General features: G+C 43.5%; 1 protein-coding gene across 1 annotated transcript in view; it reads right to left on the bottom strand.

The window, feature by feature from the left end:
- Positions 1-18115, bottom strand: part of TRPC4AP (transient receptor potential cation channel subfamily C member 4 associated protein) — a 36438-nt gene that overhangs the window by 17201 nt on the left and 1122 nt on the right. Inside the window, exons 2-7 of the mRNA XM_074553815.1 lie at positions 8074-8202; positions 7709-7825; positions 5136-5193; positions 4185-4240; positions 1935-2063; positions 640-841 (exon numbers count right to left, since the gene is read on the bottom strand). Of these exons, the coding sequence (XP_074409916.1) occupies positions 640-841; positions 1935-2063; positions 4185-4240; positions 5136-5193; positions 7709-7825; positions 8074-8202 (691 nt within the window). The remainder of the gene's footprint in view (positions 1-639; positions 842-1934; positions 2064-4184; positions 4241-5135; positions 5194-7708; positions 7826-8073; positions 8203-18115) is intronic.

Below are 18115 nucleotides of genomic sequence, written 5' to 3'. Positions count from 1 at the left end.
ATGATACTTTATCTTTTTCAATTCCTACTCATCCTTCTAGGCAAGCCTTCTGCACCTGAGAAGTACTCAGCACAACAAGGAAAGCTGCACTGTGCCCAAAGTTAAGGCTGAGATCAGCCCCACAGATTTCCAAGGCTGGTTTGCTAACACTGAGGAACATAACTAATATTAAACACACTTCTCTTTTTGATAAAGACAAGACATCCTGTTCAGGACAATATCAGATAAAATCAGGGAAGGAACTGCTCCAACAGCAACCACACTGCAGGCAGCTTTACTTCAGGAATTCATATTTTATGGAGGGCACAGAATTATTGAGAGCTGCTAATGGGAAGTCCATGGATGTGGCTAAGGCATAGAAAACAAATCCAATTCTTTTAAGCCACTCAGAGAATGCTGAAATGACAGAAATGAACCCACCTAATTAGCAACACCACATGAAACCAAATGCTACACAGTTTCACTAACAGGAAACATTATTTTCAGGAAACAGTCTGAGGGGAGTGAAACAAGAAAAATGCTTTGTAAGACACAACACTTCCAGCATCTTTCAGAAACATAACACTGTGTGACACTGAGAAGTGGAAAACTTTATACATTGCTGAGATTATTTTGATTTGTTCACAACACAACAATTACCTTGATTAATTTCAGCTCGGGAAGGGCCCAAGTTTTTTTTCTGCTGGGCATTTTTGGCCAGAAGAGTGTGCTTGTCATCACTGCCCGTGTCCAGCTCCGAGATGGTGACAGCCAGGATCCTGCAGAAGTTGGCCAGCTGCTGCTGGTCAAAGCTGGACACCAGGCTGGCCAGGTTGGGAATATCATCCAGCTGGATCATTTCCTGGGGAGGCAACAGCAGCTCAGTCACAAGGGATGGTCAGTAAGAGAACACAGGCAGATCCTCCCTGGGGAGCTCTCTGGGCTATTCCAGTGTAGCAAAGGAGAAGCAGCTGGGATTTACAACAGTTGTCAGGCTGAGCAATTCCCAAAGTACAGACATTCATATTTTAAATACTATTTTTGTATTTACAAAAAAATTGTGGGTGTCTTTTTTTAACTAAAACCCACAAAACCACAACCTGGTTTAATACATAAATTATGTTTAGGTACTAGACTTCAATTTTGTTTTTCAATCCTGTCTTTTCTTCAAAACTCACAGATAAGAACTTCTAAATTATTTCTCAGTCTTTTCATCAGAAGTTCTTTTTAATAAAAAGATGTTGAAAACAGCTTTCAAAAAAAATGTTCAGATAAACTGAGCTTGTTTCCTATTTCAGGAAGTACATCAACCTCAATCTTATTTTAAATAATAAAGTATTAGGTTACAGACTCCTGGCCCTCTCCACAAAATGCACACAGACTCCTTCCAATCAAGGTTTTCCCAAGGTTACACCTCGAGTATTTTACTTGCATCACATCAGGGCACTGAGCTGCAATGATGCTGGTAAATAAGTTCAATAACCAGGTTTGTGCAGAAAAGATTTAAGTGCCCTGTGTCCCCAGCCTGCAACTTCTCAGAGAGGTGACAGACACCCAGGAACACACAGGAAACCTCCCAGATGTGAGGAAGACAAGTGAAGGATGCCAAATACAATCAGCAGGCCAGGATGAAAACTGAATTTATATGAGGTTCATTTTCTTTGTCTGTAATATGGGCAAGTCTTCAATGAGTCAGCCCATGGGGACACAGCTGCCACCATTCTCTGAACTGGGTAAAAGCACTGCAAGGATGACACCACAGGAATAGTTTGGCTTCTTTGTGAGAAGTTAATTAAAGTTAATTACCACTGCGAACAGGCAGGTTTCAAATAAGCTACAAGAAGTGAGAATGGCAGCTTTGAGGACTATCCTCAGCCACTCTTCAAACAAACAGCTCTCTTTCCTCCACTGGGCTGAAAAGCCACACAAATGATATTAAGAAAGCAGTAACTAACCTTTTTAACTCCCAGGATATCTTCAATGAGCGTTGCAGTTTGTAGGAATGTCTTTTTGTTTGTCATCAGTGTAAACAGGAACAACACAAAGTCATTTCTCTCTGCCAGCCGCCTTGTGACTCCTTCAGTCTGGAAATGAGCACAGAGAGACCCAGTGAGAGCCCACCCTGAGCAGCCACAGGGCACAGCACAGCCCTAGAGATGATGTGTGCTGAGCCAGCTGCTCCTGAAAGCAGGGAATGTGTTTGTGGGAACCAAAACCATCTCCAGTCCTGCTGTGGAGTCACTGTGGCGCTGGCAACAACGCTGGGATGAGAGAGAGGCTTCACCTCAAGGCAGCTTTTCCTTGTCTGAACCCAAAGGCAGCCCTGCCTGCCTGGGCACACAGCACAGGGGCTGGGCTCTGCTCTGCATACAAACTGTGAGCAGCTCCATGCCATGGTCTGCACACACAGCAGCTCCTAAACCCTCAGTGTGGGAACCCAGAACATCCCTATGGCTGACCAGGACCCTGCCAGGGGGCTCAGAGACCCTGGCACAGAGCCCAAAACACCTCTGGGTTTGATTATGACCCATGGAGCAAATTACCAACCTTAGATGAAGATCAGCAAGCCACAGCAGCTTAGGTAGAATAATAGTGAAGTTATCATGGGGTGGAAAAGTAGATTTTGGGGTTTTTGGTATGGGGGTTCAGGAGGCAAGATGGAGGGATCTGGGTGTGTCCAGGCTTTCTCCTTCTTCTTCTTGGCCTCCATCTTCTGCTGTGATGGTGGCACTTAGAGATTGGTTTAGAGTAGAAGCTCACTGTATAACATAGGTGACAGGTATTGGGAAGTAATTGTAAACATTGTACAGGTAGTTTTTAGTATAAAGACATAACACTGCCCTGGGGCAGGCAGAGTGCCTGGAACTGCCCTGCTGGATGCACCTCGGCAGGGCAGGAGAAAGAATCTTATAGATATGATACAATAAACAACCTTGAGAGCAAGAAATGAAGAGCTCTGACTGCTTCTTCAAGCCCTGGGGTGGGAAAAGAGACTTTCCAACTGTTCTTGGGGTCACTGTGACCAGCTAGAGATCCCAACACCTCAGCACTGCTGTCTGAGCAACCCAGATCAAGCACTGGCCTAAAAGAACGGGGTGATGAACCCCAAAGTCAGACTGAGGCATGGAAACTCAAGTTTAAGAGTTTAAGGCTGCCTTTCATGCTCTGAGCTCTGCTGAGAGCACAGCCAGGCTTTCCTGGAGGTCACAGCTGCATCCTCACTGCTTGCAAAGCTGTGTTTTATCCATGAGACACATTCCCAGTGCTCACAGAACCAGAGTGGCAAAGATAATTCTCCAATATTTACAGATTAGCATAAAAACAGCTAATATTGCTCACAGACCATTTCTGTGATCCTGGACACTTCTCTTCCAATCCCTGCAGTAACACCAAAGTGAATTAAAACAGAGCAGCTGGTCTAGAAATTACAAACTTGGTTTTTAGCTTATCATGCTATTCTCAGTTTGCAAAAGTTGCATTACCTGCAGTTAAAAAAATAACTCATCCAAGCCAAGGAAAAAAGTGCTCCCTCTCTTCCCTGTCCCATGTGTACACAGATCCTTATCAGTGAGACATGATCCAGTAAGACTCAAACTCTGGAGATTAGACTGATGGTTTTGGAAGAGCTCCAAGCCACTAACTGGCTCTTTTTAAAATTTTTGTTAAATAATGTTCCCTAGATTCTGGCATAATGAAGTGTGTGATGAAGTAAATAATCCTGAAGATGTTCCCTGTATGCATAATCTGAGGCTTTTGCTTTTAGCTTCAGGATTTTAATGACAAGGTATTTCCAGAGGCCTTTAACCCAGCACCTTCCTTTGCACTGATCTGGACTGGACTGAACTAAAATCCAGCACATGGAGCTGCAGGATCAAATTCAAAACCCTTTGGCAGCCCCAATTCTGAACAAGACCAGCTGTGGCTGGGCTTAACAGGAATCCATTCCCAGCTTCAGATTTTAAACTGCAACATTAACAAAGGCTGGCACAGCTTTCCTATGGAAACAGAAAGATCCAAACAAGGGAACTTAAACTTGACAATGCAGGTCAGAAAATAAATTATTTGAGCAACACAACAGATGCTGTATTTAACTGAAGGAATTTTTATGCAAAGCTTCAGAGCAAGTTTAAATTACACTTAAAAGAGTCTGTTTATTATCTTATCAAGCAGCACATGTAAAAAGTGACCAGAAGAGCTGTACTTACACAAATGCAGGTGTTGTACAGTATGCTTAAACAGTCCTTGATGAGGTCATCACTTACTGCAAGGAGAGAGCATCAGTCAGCAGCCATTCCCTGCCAAGGAACACCCCTGGCATGGGAGGGACATGGAGAGCTGTGGGATGGCTGACAACCCCAGGCTGCCAGCTCACAGCACACATGCAAATGCTTCATGGCATAGAAGCCAAAAGAAATACTCTGTTTCACATGTTAAATTATTGTTGTATGGGGGAAAAAAAATGTCAGCTCATGCAGTTTTCTCCACTGGAAACTCATGCTTGTTTTCTCAGCACCTGGACTTCATAGAAAACTTCCAATCTGCTTTGCCACAGCATTTTAATATTTCAAACATGTTTTCAGTACAGACCTAAATTGCCTAAAGCTCCAGTTGAAGTCACTTCACCTTTGAAGTTCCCTGGCTGGCAGGCACAGGGTGCACCATGACATTCCCTTCCCTCAAACAGGGGAAATAAAAACACTGCAGCCAAGCTGCTCCAGCAGGAAAGTTGAGCTGAACTCACTGCAGCCCATGTCCTTACAGCAATGGGGAAATGAGGAGCCATGTAACAAAAAGCATGCTGTTCTCCTGAGCTACTCATCTTACAATCTCTGCAGCTCCCATGACACAAACAATGTTTTGTGGTTTGTTATTAATCATTTTTCACTGTAGCTGTAGCCACAGGAACAAGAAGAGTTTCCAGTGATTGCAGATTTAGTGCTTTGAGTCAAGTTGTGCCACAAACAGGTGACTCTCCCAAATCCCAGCACCAATCAGTTCCAGGGAGAACAAAGAAACAGTGATTCATTCCTAAATGAATCAACAGGAAATTGCTGGGATGGAAAGGGAATAACAGAAAAATAGAACAATTTTTGTCTGAAGCAGAACCATCAGGCAAAAGTAGGGAAAAGAAAGAGATAAACCACCTATTTACTTACTTTTCTGCTTCTTTTTCTGTGTAATAAGAGTTGGTCTCATGAGAATTTCTACTAAAAGCTGTAAAAATAAGACAAAGAATTAAGGGAATGATTACTGAGATACAAATAACCAATTAATTTGCCAATGTCAAACTCAAACCTGTTTCTGCTGAAGCCACAGAGATGAATAATGAAGGCTCTACAATCAAACCCCCACTGGTGTCAAAATCATATTGACAAATTATAGTTGCATTTACCCTGAAGAAACAGTAAGAGTTGTACAAAATAATCCCCCACTGGGAAGTTTTAAAGAACTTGAGCTTGCAAGGAATGTAATTTCAGATGCCTCCAGATAACATCAAGGATGGTGATCACACATCTCTTAAAATAAGGAATCTGTAGCAATAATCTGCAAAGAGATGCCAATTTTGCAAAGTCACTAAATCTTGCTGGGCTTCAAAAACATTTCAGGTCCAGACAGAATTTAGCAGCTCCAGATTTTATCTCAGCTCCAAAAAGCCACTGCTTGTGTATAGGATGTTATATGTATATTTACATTTATATTTCTATTTAAGGAATATAACAATCAGCTTTCCAAGACCAGGACTGTGGTTCTGACTGATGTAGAACTGATCTTTAGTTGCTCTAGTCTGTACCACTGGTTTGGCTTAAAACATTTAAAAAATCAGCACTTTATTTAAAAATGAAAGTTGGCAAACAGAAGGAACTGATGACTTCTGCAAGAACTACTGCAAATGCTGCTGGTTCTAAAATTCAGTTTAAAATTGTTGACAGCAATGCAGCCATCACCCAGTAATATATATCAGTGCCAACTCACAAGATATTTAAGAGTTTATAATATCTATTTGTTCCATCTTCTTTTAATGAACTATTGATCCATACAGAGGAAACCACCTTGACATCACTGGAGGTTACATTAAAAGCACTAACAAATAAATAAATAGGCAGCTTTTAAGAGGAATATACATTTTTAGCTTATTTGTAGTAGTAGCTGTAGCATTAATAGGGTAGAGAAAAATGACTGCAGTAATACAGATCTCATATTAATTGTTTGTGTTTTAGGAGAATGCATTTCTCAAAGTTGGGGGTTTATGCTTTAATTCTTGGGGTTTCTGCTTCTCACCAGAGGCAGAAGGAGCAGAAAGGGAATTATGAAATCATGTTTCTTGGGATGGGGTTACATTCAGGTATAAAATCCATGAGATTTGTGTATTTGCACCCTCAGGTGTTTATTTTACACGGATCCACATAAAGGGAGGAGCCACCGAGCTGGTTTTGTTCTTCCTCAATGTAAAGGCTGTCAGAATCCAAACATATTTTAACTCTCACACACTGTAGCCTAGAGAGTACCCAGCAAACTGAGTGCCCTTCAAAGTTACTCATGTTCCACAGCTCAAAATATTGCAACATCAATCAGCACATGGCACACACAGCACCAGCAGATCAAACTTCTTCCCTTTCAAATCCCAGAGCAGGATTTTTGAAAACACACAGCACTGGCTTCCATCACTGCCTTTAATCACATTAAACCCACCTCAATCCAAATATCTGACCACAGCACCAGGTATGCTGGATTTGATATTTACCATCTCCAGCCCAAGGGGAAAAAAAGCAACCAAGCCCCAACCAACCAAACCAAAAACTTGTCCCCAAAACCCACAGATTCTGTGCATTATGTTAAAATCATTTATACAAAATTACCACTATTTTCCTTTAAAAACAGGGAAATTTAAATATTTTCACAGTGTTCTCATTTGCTTGGGTAGCTGAAGGCTTTTGCTCTCAACTGACAGCAGCAACTAAACCAGTGCTCATTTCAAAACATCAACGGCAGCTTTAAATAAAAGCAAGCTTTTACTTGTGTAAAAAATAAAATAACAAAAATGTTATTTCTGTTACAAAGACAAAATAACAAAAAATAAATGTGACAAAAAATAAATAGCAAAATCTGTTTAGTTAAACTAAAGAAAGTGTTAATTAGTTCAATGGAAAATACAAATAATACATTCCTAATGAAAGCAAAGTAAGAGTTGGGCACCATAAAACAGAGCAAATGGGTATTTGTGCAATGTATTAAAGCAAATAAACAAAATGATAAATTGCCAGAATGTCCACAGAAACCTTCCAGTTCTGCTTAAAAACTTTGCCAGAGATGAAGCAATAAACACAAACAGCCTGGTTAAAACAGAGCCCTGGGGTGCCTAAACTGTGAAATTCTCACTGCTCCAGTGCCAGTTGGGTTATTTTATCTCACAACCAGGAATCATTTGAAACTGTCTTCATTCAGAACTAAAGGTCTAATCTTTTTTAAGGTAAAAAAAGACTGACTAAAGAAACAGCCAGGTATTCTGTATCATATAAGAACAAAACACCTCACTTTGCATGTAGTACCTTGAGAAATACACCCTTTTCCAATTTTGATTAACAGAAAGTGGCACAATTCTAATGCTTAACATGAAATTGCTAAAGTCATTCTGCAGCTTGCATTTAGAAGCTTTAAAGACCTCACTGAACAGATTTTTCAGTGGGATGATTATCATGCAGATCTTTAGATACTGAAAAAACACACTCACATCGACTCCTCCAAACAAATCAAACGTGTATGTGTTGGGGAAACTGGACTCTTGAGCAGCTTTTCTGTCTTCTGTGACATAAACCATGGCTTCCATCGAGAGAAGTGGAGAAATTTCCTGCAGGTAGGAGAAAAATAAAGAGATGCTTCAAAAAGAAAACTGTTCATCACTGTAAACACAATTATCTTCCACTATCTGTGTGACTAAACATCACCTGCACCCCCAGCTCTTACCAACCAGCCAATTTCTGACAGATATCATCATGCAGACAGCTAAAGACATTAATACAGTATGAGCACAGTAGACTTTAAAGAAAAGCACAACAAAATGATCTGAAGCTTTAGCAAGAAGGGTGCAGGCAGTACCTTTAGGATGCTTTGGCACTGGGAGAAGTCACTGTTTGGGTGGCTGTGCTCATACAGCTTCTGCAACAGCAAGGGGATCCCATTCCATTTTGCCTGCTTATCTCTCTCCTTCAACAAGGCCTCTGTGATCTGCAAAGAAAAAAAAAAGAATGTGATTCCCATGTGTCCAGTGCTTCATAACCAGGAAAATAACCTTATCACCTTCCTCACAAAACCCAGTGTCACCCTGATTTTTTAAGATTTTCTAAGCCTTCTGATATTTACATTCTTGTAGCAAACTTTCTTACACACTTTGTGTAAATAACTCATTGTTTTGCATTCCTTTATGGAGGAGGAGAAATTTGATGGACTGTTGGTTTGTCCAGTGTCACTGTCACCCTCCAATCCACGGTCACTCTTGGAAAACTATAAATGTTGGATTCAGAAATAAATAAAAGAAATTTCCTTTTTTCTACCTTGAGAGCAGTGGTTTGTGTCGTGTTGTTTTGTGTCCTATAGTGACAATCCAGCACCTCTTTCCATGCAGCAATTTATCCAGCACAGGTAGCTGCAGAATTTTACAGATATAAAGCATCTTAAGCAGCACAGAGCTTAAAGCAGATGTCATTTAGAGAACATAATCTCATTCTGTATTTTTATATTGATTGTGTATTTTAAAATGGCAGCACATTAGTCTCTACACAATTCCATTAGCAGAGCTCCAACTGACAGGTCAGTGAAGGAGGAAATGGGTGCCCTGACACCCTCTCAAATTACACAGCTCTGAGGGGGAGAGTGCTGAGGATGGGAAGGCTTCATTACTTGATGCATTCAGCCAGAAAGGAGAATTCCCTCAGCCAAATCCCTGCAGTCATTGGTCACAGCAATGACCCAAACCACAAAGGTTTACAAGCAGGAATGTATCAGAGAGAGAAAATTCCCTCTGTAGTCTTGGGCTGGTTGTAAAAGGAGATCACCAACTAAATCAGCAGAACAACAATGCTGGCATTATCCTGAAAACAGGCTGCAAGCAGAAAAAGAACACTTGGAATTGGCTACTATAGCTGCCCAAACTTTCTTTAATGTTCCTCCTTTTTCCCTAAAGTAAAAAAAAAAATTTAAAAATCTTAATATTCATCACTGTGTTTAACACATAAAAAACCCAAGTAGCAGCACAAGACCAAAATATTCTGTTTAAAATCCACAAAAGATGCTTTGAAGTCTGAATACTTCCAGGTTAATGCCAGATCTGTCAAGGAGGAGCTGAGGGCATTCAATTCAAATCCACCATGCAGTCAATGCTGATCACACTTTAACTGCTTTCCTCTCTTCAGAGGTACCCACACCAACCCCAGTACAGGGACTTGTACACAGGAGAAGGTAAAGCAGAAAACAATCCCAGCAGGATTTTTGCCTGGGTTTACAAATGTTTTATGTGCTCTCCAAATAAAAACAACTCAATAAAGAAAACTCCAATCCTCTGGTCAGCACCTCAAGGCAAACCTTGGAAAACAGAATGTCCTGAGCTGGGAGGGACCCCCAGGATCAGCCAGGGCAGCCCCAGCCCTGCCCAGACACCCCAACAGCCCCACCCTGGGCACCCCTGGCAGCTCCTGCAGCTCTGGCAGCCTCGGGGCTGTGCCCAGGGCAGTGCCAGCACCCTCTGGGGAAGAGCCTTGCCCTGGTATCCAGCCCTCCCTGGCACATTTGTGGGCTGGCTCTCACTCCCAGGCTAAAGCCCTGAGCTGTTCTGTTCTGCACCTTTCAGGGGTTCAGTGACATTTCCCTCCCAGCTGCTTAAATCTCACTTATTCTTTCAGCCAAGACATGGTTCTCAGCCACAGCTCAGTGCACAATTCCAAAGGGCCATTCAATTCCTGATTAGCAATTATATGCAAATATACTCCAACTCCTGGCAGAATTTAACCCTTTGCTCTCTGGTTGTACAGGAAGATCAGAGAACTGATTCAAGCTGAGAACTCAGCCTGGCAATGTGGCTGATGTGGGTCTGCACCCTCTTTGTAAGATTCCCAAGCATTCAGGACTCTTTTCCTGATGAAATGCCTCAATTTTTAGGTAAATAAGAATTTCAAATAAATAAGAACTTCAAGGATCTTGAAGTACCAGGTTTTCTTGTTACAAGCAGTGATTGAAGCAGCATGAGCACACTTGGGACATAACATTCTCTCCAGTTTTTAACTTTTCTCTGCTTTCTGAATCAGAGGAATCAACCAGCACTGCTGGAGAATGACACAGTTTCCTTCTGAGCAGGAGAAACAGCAGAGGATCAAACCAGAAAGCCAAAATCACTTCTCATCCTTTGGGCTCTGGGTCAGCTCCTTGGAAGTCACAGATTCCATTTCCCCTTGAGAAACCAAGCACAGAGTGAGCCAAAGGAGCTCTGCCACTGCCCCATCCCAGGTGTGGGAGGAGGACAAACCCACAGGCAGGGGGAGGAATGGGATTAATTGCTGGGCAGAGTGCACAGAACACACAGAAAATGCCAGGGAAAGAGTCCAAACTCTCCAGCTCCAGCTGATGTGGAAGATACCAGAGGCAGGGATGACGTGCACAGGCTGCCATCACAGGCTCCAGCAGCACAGAGCAGAATTCAGCACTTAAATGCTCTCAGGGAAGGCCAAAAGCCTTTAATTAACATTAAAACCTTGTGCTGGGTTTAACACCACACTGTTAATCACATGGATGCTTCTTGGTTTGGGGCAGGATCCATCTGAGCCATCTCCACTCCCATTTCTGTACAGGCTTCCTCTTCCTGCCCCAGGCTCTGAGAGGCAGCCACAGGAAACTTTCAGAACTGAAATTCTCAAAGAGTGAAGCAAATGTTTCCTTGCTCTCATCATCTTTTATCTGCTTTCAAAAGAAAAAAAAAATTAAAAAAAGGTTTTCTTTTCTCTTGATTTAACACATCTTTGGTTTCACTGCAAGCTCTGGCTTGTGGTCCCTGCTCTGTATTTGAGGCTACCCTGGCTCTGGATATTTCCATTGTGGCCGGGTGGTATTTGCCAATGCAAAGATTTTTGGATTCTGGGAAGGGATTAAAATTCAATCAGACTTTGTGGAGCTGTCTTTCTTCACAGCCATTTTGGTTAACAACTGCATCTCCTGTTTTCCATAACAGCAGCTAGTCAATGCTTTTCATTTATAAGCAAAAATGGTTTTCTTCTTGAGGATATTTTACTGAATAGTCATCAAAATCAGCACTGGATCTTTTAGGGCTCCTCTCCTCTGTGGAATTTTTTTCATTTATAAGCAAAAATTGTTTTCTTCTTGAGGATATTTTACTGAATAGTCATCAAAATCAGCACTGGATCTTTTAGGGCTCCTCTCCTCTGTGGAATTTTTTTCATTTATAAGCAAAAATTGTTTTCTTCTTGAGGATATTTTACTGAATAGTCATCAAAATCAGCACCAAAATGGGTCTTTTGGGACTCCTCTCCTCTGTAGAATTTTTTGGTTTCATTCAAGCACAAAAAGTGCAATCCAACACTGATTTTCTTCATTCACTGAAAAGCTCTGGATAAAATACCTGAAATCTTGCAACAAAATGTGAGAAGTTGGGTAAAATCTAGCACAAAGCAGAGGCTGCAGCAGCCCAGCTAGAAGAGGCATCCATGAAAAGCCAGGATCTCCCCAAGGGCTGGCAGCTGGGTTAGGAATTGTCATGCATTACATTATGTTAGGGAATGAGGATCCCTTCTGAGAAAACAGCAGCACAAAGCTCTGTGAGAGCCAGGTACAGCAACCAAAGTGGTACAAACACCAGGGCTGCACAGATCAGTGCCCACATTGCTGCAGCACAGCCCAGCTCTGGCTCACAGAGAACCCAAGGGCAGCCCTGGGGCTCCCCAGAGTGAATCTGTGTGTCCCAGGCCAGAGGTGTCTGTACAATCCTGCTTTTACACCTGTGCTGTCTGAATGCTGCTCCCCACCTCAGCAGGACCATCCATGTCCCCCTGCCCCAGCCATGCCACAAAGCCATTTAATGGAAGGGCAATCACGGACCTTGGACAGGATTCAAATTCAGAGATAAAAGATCTGTCACCAGCCCAGCCATGCCTGCAAGGTAGAACAGACTGAGTGGTTTTCTCTTGAAAGACTCCTAAGGAACTGCAGCTCAGGATTTCCCAGGAGATTACTCCAAGACTGATAACTACCATGGGAACACTTTCCAACTACACAGTTTAAGTAACTTCTGTGCATAATTTTTCTTGACAGTACACAAAGGGCTGAAAAAAGACACTGCACACACCTTTAAGTATTTAGTTTAAATTTCTTTTTAATCCTAGTGTTTTTTAAATCCTTTCAAAAATGATTGAGAAGCACAGAATGTCCCATCTTGGAAGGGACACACAAGGACTGCCAAGCCCAGATTCTCACCCTGCACAGACACCCCAACAGCCCCACCCTGGGCATCCCTGTCCAAACCCTCCTGGAGCTCTGGCAGCTTTGGGGCTGTGCCCATTCCCTAGGGAGCCTGGGCACCCTCTGGAGGAAAAACCTTTTCCTAATATCCAGCCTAAACCTCCCCTGATGGCATAAAAAATATTATGAATAATACCTGCATCTTCATGAAATTATAAATTAATATTTGCCTAAATCCACCCCTTGATCAGTCATTCTCCTTTTTACTTGTCTCCTTCACTCTGCCCATCCTCCAGGCACAGGAGCAGCTCTTCCTCCTTGCTCTGTGTCCATACCCTGCCTCAGCATTGCCAAAATATTTCTCACTGCCCTGAGATCTCTTGGAGATGAAGTTGCTCCCAAATCCTTCCCGTTCCAGAGGGGATTTTCCTTCCCACCTCTGTTCCCACACTGGGACAATTTTCCTTCCCTACAGAGCAAACCTCTGATTTTCCTCAGCTGAGCTGTGCTCAGTGACACCTCTGTGTGTCCTCCCCAAACTGCTGCCCACCAGCAGTGGTGAGAGCAGCAGAAATCCCAGGAGCAAATCCTGCCTTTGCTCTCCAGGGCAGGGCAAACAGTCTCCTGCTAAAATTGTGTCTCTAGTTCACATTTTACCCTTCAAACATTCCAGTCTTGCTGAGTGCCCGCTGCAGGAGGGTGTTTGGGGTTTGCTGGCATCTTTCAGAAAGCAAACCAGTGCCTCAGGTGTCCAGGCATCCTTCCCAGCACTGAAGGGATCCTGCTGTGACAGAATTCACAGCCATGATACATCACTTACAAGGGTTTTTTAATTCCATTTCTCATTGCAACCATACATTAACACTGGAAGTGCTTTTTAAAAAAGCAGAATTTCCATTCTTGCTGTTTTCCATGATCACTTCTGAAGTATCTTTTCAAATGTCTTGAAAGTTTAAAAGCAAACAGGCACAAGATTATGGATCTCAACAAAGAGATGCAAGCACATGGTCTCTGTGTATTCCTAATGAAACTGAAGCCTTTGCACATCCTTTCCTTCAAGCCTTTAAAGCTGTACCTTTAAAAAAAAAAGACCAGGAAGCTAAAATTTGTGCAATTAAATGTTTAATTTTCCTCTGACCAGTAATAACTTAGGAAGTCATCTCTGACAGACTGCCAGGAGAATGATTATTCAGGATTTTGGGGAGTGCCTCACCATTCCAGCCCTGCATTGCATTTTCCTTTCCAGGTGCTAACAACCACCCATCAGCCTGGCTGAGCTGTCTCCTCCCTCACACAACTTTTCCCACAAAAGCCTGTAACCAAGGCAAAGGACCCTGCAAGGGTTGGTTTGAACACACCAGCTCTGCAGGAACACAGCTGCTGGCCCGTGGAGCAATTCTGCAAAGTGTTCCAAGGGAGAAGCTGAGCCCTGCAGCCACACCATGGTCACTCACAGCTGAGCTCTGATCAAACACAAACATAAATCCTGAAAGGAAACTCTGCTGGGAGAAGTCCATGTAAGAGCCCTTATGTCCAGCCTCTTCACAGCTCCTTGATTTCACAAGTGCAGATCAGGATTCTCTGTTTCTCCATCCTCCCTGCCAAGCCAAAAGCCAGGCATGACCCCAGGGACTCACTGTCCTGGGATAAACCATGGCAGAGCTTGCAGCCAGGCCCAACCATTCCCACAGCTGCCAGGCCACAGCCCTGCTCACCAGAACTGGGAGAAGAGCTGATCTAGCAAGAACAGATCTCCTGAATCTCCAATTCCAACACACACCTTTAATACCAGCAGCTCTCCAAAGCCACTACAGGATCCACCAGATCAGAACAGAGCTACTAATATTTGCTTTGCTGACCTTACTCTCAGAGAAAAATAAATCAATTAATATGCATAATTATACCAAAATTATATTAACTTCTCAGTTACTACTTTTCCTTAGAAAAACTTAGTCTTAATCTTTCCTTAGATTAGCTTCTCAGTTACCACTTTTCCTTGGAACTTCTTAAGTTTCTTCTTTATTTCATTCTGAAAGAAAGCAAACTCTGTAGGACTATCTAAGTAAAAGCATATGGATAAAGAGTATCACATCTACATTTTTCTCCTCACTCATCTTCAGCCACACAAAAAAAATCAGCCACCAACACAGCTTAAATCCAACACAGGCACTTTTTGAGCATTTCTAGTGCATGACAGAGCTGTGGTGTTGTTACATAACAAAAGCATGTCCAGGCTTTCCAACACTCCCTCACTGTCCTCCCCTGAAGAGCCTGAGCCTGCTAACACCCACACAGTCAGAGCTCCTCGAGTGGATTATATTCACGTGAATGTTGTTTTGTTGGTGCTCTTGTAAGGAGGAGACAAAAAACTGACTCAAAACCAAAATCTTTTCTCAGGGTTAGGAAACTACTCCTGCTGCTAACCTGCAATGGCAGGAGGTGAAATCTGGATGTCTGAGGGAGAAAATGTTTTCCTTCCACAGAGCTTTTTTACAGTGGATAGGGACTATGCTGCTAAAGGAAGTGTGTGCTCCTAGGGATAGCAAAGCATGAAATACAGCTGGAAAAATGGATCCTTTTTTCCATTCTGATTGTTTCAGCTAAGCCCTGGCAATCCTGTGAGGGTGAGAGCAGTGCTGACACCCAGCTCTTGAGAATGCAGCAGGAGCACATTGGTTTGCCAGCAAATCCCTGCTCTGTCCACAGGGATTCCCAGAGCTGCACACAAATACCCTCTGGTTTCGTGCCACATCCATGCTGTTCACAGCTTGCAGCAGATGAAGTCTGCACCTTCTTGCTAAGCAGATTTGAGCTGGATCAGCTGAGCCAGAGTGTTCTTGGCTTTCAAGGAACAGCAGCACAAATGTCCCAGAGCCTGTGGTCCATGGCACAGCTGTGCCCAAAGAGGACAACACACCAGGCCACTCACAACCAGAAATGTGTGACTTATTAGAAATGTGTCACTTCTGGAAAATTCTTCTGCACCTGCAAAGCCCTTGCACTGTGCTCAGGGCAGGGCAAATCCTGATCCAAGGTTATGCAATGTGATACCAACACTGAGGTTTGTGTGCAGGGCAGCAGCTGATGCCAGCAATATGGGTAAAATGGACACAGAACAAATAATGGCAGTACCTACTGAAATCTGCTTTAGCTAATCAACTTCTGATCACAGAATCATTTAGATTGGAAAAGACCTCCAAGACCAAGAGTCCAACCTGTGATTTATCCCCACCCTACCACCCAGCCCCATTGTTCCTTGGCCTCTCCAGGGATGGGGACTCCACCTTCTCCCTGGCAGCCCCTGACAATGCCTGAACCATCCTTTGCATGGAGAAATTCCTCCTGCTGTCCAACCTGCCTGATCCATCCTTGTCATGGAGAAATTCCTCCTGCTGTCCAACCTGCCTGATCCATCCTTTGCATTAAGAAATTCCTCCCCTTGTCCAAGCTGACCCTCCCCTGGCCCATCCTGAGGCCGTTCCCTCTCCTCCTGTCTCTGTCCCCAACCCTCACCTGGCTGTCCCCTCCTGTCAGGAGCTGTGCAGAGCCAGAATTTCCCTCTGAGCCTCCTTTTCTCCAGGCTGAGCTCCTTTCCCAGCTCCATCAGCCACTCCTCATATGACTCCCCAGCTCTGCTGCCCTTCTCTGAATAATTTATTATTAATAATGAAGCAAGACATCAACTGGCAAGGAAGCCAAGGGCTCTGGGTGGGTGAGCACACTCAGGGATCCAGATTTCAGAGCCTCAGCTGACCTCAAAACTGCCAGATATTCAGGAGGCTGCTGCTGTCAAAAATGCTTTTATGTCCCTGTAAGATCAGAGTGATGAACTTTTAGATGCAGGCCTCAACAGTGATCCTTCCCAGCTCACAGCTAAGCCCCTGCTTTCCCCATACAAAAATGGATCTTGAGATCACCTAAGAATAGCACACAAAGCTTTGTTCAGGGCTAAATGCCACTGCTGCCCATGGCAGGCACCCCAGCACGGAGCTGTGCTCAAAATCTCCCTGAATTCACATCTTGAGAAGGGTTTCCCCTCCCAGCAGTGCAGTGCAGGCAGCACATGACCCAAAACTTCCTTCCAAAACACAGCCAGCAAGTGCTTCAAGGACACTCCTGACTTGCTCTACACCCCAACACAGCAACCTGACCTGCTCTGAGGCTCTGCAAGAACAAATCAGTGCAGAAATGTAAGCAAGGGTTCCCACACTGCCACTGAGGAGCCAACTGCAGGAAAACTGGGAATGCTGTGATAAAAAATAGAACTTAAAAAAAAAAAGGAAAGCAGCCAAAACTGCTTCTCTAAAAGTTACATCAAAGTGTTTTATATTTAGATTGTCTACACACAAAAAACTGATACAAGGTAAAAGTAAAGAGACACAATTCATAAAGTTCAAAATCATTCAGGGAGTTATTCCCCCTGCTTGAGTTTAAGTGAATCACAGAATGGTTTGGATTGGGAACGACCTTAAATCTCATCCAGTGCCACCCCTGCCATGGCAGGGACACCTCCCACTGTCCCAGGCTGCTCCCAGCCCTGCCCAGCCTGGCCTTGGGCACTGCCAGGGATCCAGGGGCAGCCACAGCTGTGCCAGGGCCTGCCCACCCTCACAAAGAATAATTTCTTCCCAATATCCCATCCAACCCTGCCCTCTGCCAATTTGAAATCATTCCCCCTTGTCCTGTCACTCCATGCTCTCACACAAAATGATTTAAATTATTTAAAATACCCTCCTACAGCATGTATGAAGTTGTGGAAGCTCTATGTGTCCAAGCTTTAACTCTCAGGGCAGCACAAGGATGCCAAAATTTTTCAAGCAAAACCAAAGCAAACCCCAGGAACAAAAACCAAAACCCCACCTCACTTTTGGGCATTATAAGGAGGATGAAACCAGGAGAGATTTCCTTGGTTGTTATAAAAGCTTCAAAGCCTAAAATGAAAAGAGTATCACTGCATTTTTTGAGCAAACCAAAGCCCAGAGGTGGAAGCACCACCCTACACACAACAGAGGTGCAGAAGGTTGGTCCAGGTTCACCTGACTGAAACTGCAGTGGCTGAGGAGGTGCATGAAGAAAGAATGCAGAGGTGGGCAGGTAAGGCAGTGAGACAAAGTTTGTCCAATCCTAAATCAATCCCAAGGAGAAGAATCAATACAGGTTTGTACTGATGCAAATTACTGGCTCTTAAGGATTAACCAAACTAGTAGCTGAGGAAGAAGCAAAATAAAGACAAAATAGCTGTAAAAATTACCTGCTCTTTTACCTCTCTGCTAGAGAATGAGGCATGGACATTCATGACGAATATGATGCTTCAGGATTTGAGCTTTTCTATTTTCCATATATTTGTAACCCTGCAGTTCTTTAGTGTGTAACTCCAAACCCCACACTCAGTGTGAGCTGCTGCTTCCCCAGTTTGGGCAGACACAACAATTCCTCTCCAGGCCTGGCAGTCAAGGACACCTCACCGCCTCAGGGCCCAGAGAGGGAAACAAAAGTGAGCTGGGGAGCAAACCTGGGGTCAATGACTTCATTTCCTAAAGCTGTAATTACAAGATGAACCCCCAATATACAAACGGACCAAATTTATAAAAGTGTAAAACCCATGACCTGGGGTCCATTTTTGAGTAGATCTGGGGGGCTTTGTCTGCCCAAAGTGTACCTGAAGGCCCTGCAATAAATA

The sequence above is a fragment of the Zonotrichia albicollis genome, chromosome 17 (genome assembly GCF_047830755.1).
Source record: "Zonotrichia albicollis isolate bZonAlb1 chromosome 17, bZonAlb1.hap1, whole genome shotgun sequence".
Taxonomy (NCBI): domain Eukaryota; kingdom Metazoa; phylum Chordata; class Aves; order Passeriformes; family Passerellidae; genus Zonotrichia; species Zonotrichia albicollis.
The sequence above is the reverse complement of the archived record's forward strand: the minus strand, read 5'-3'. Positions and strand labels throughout refer to the sequence as shown.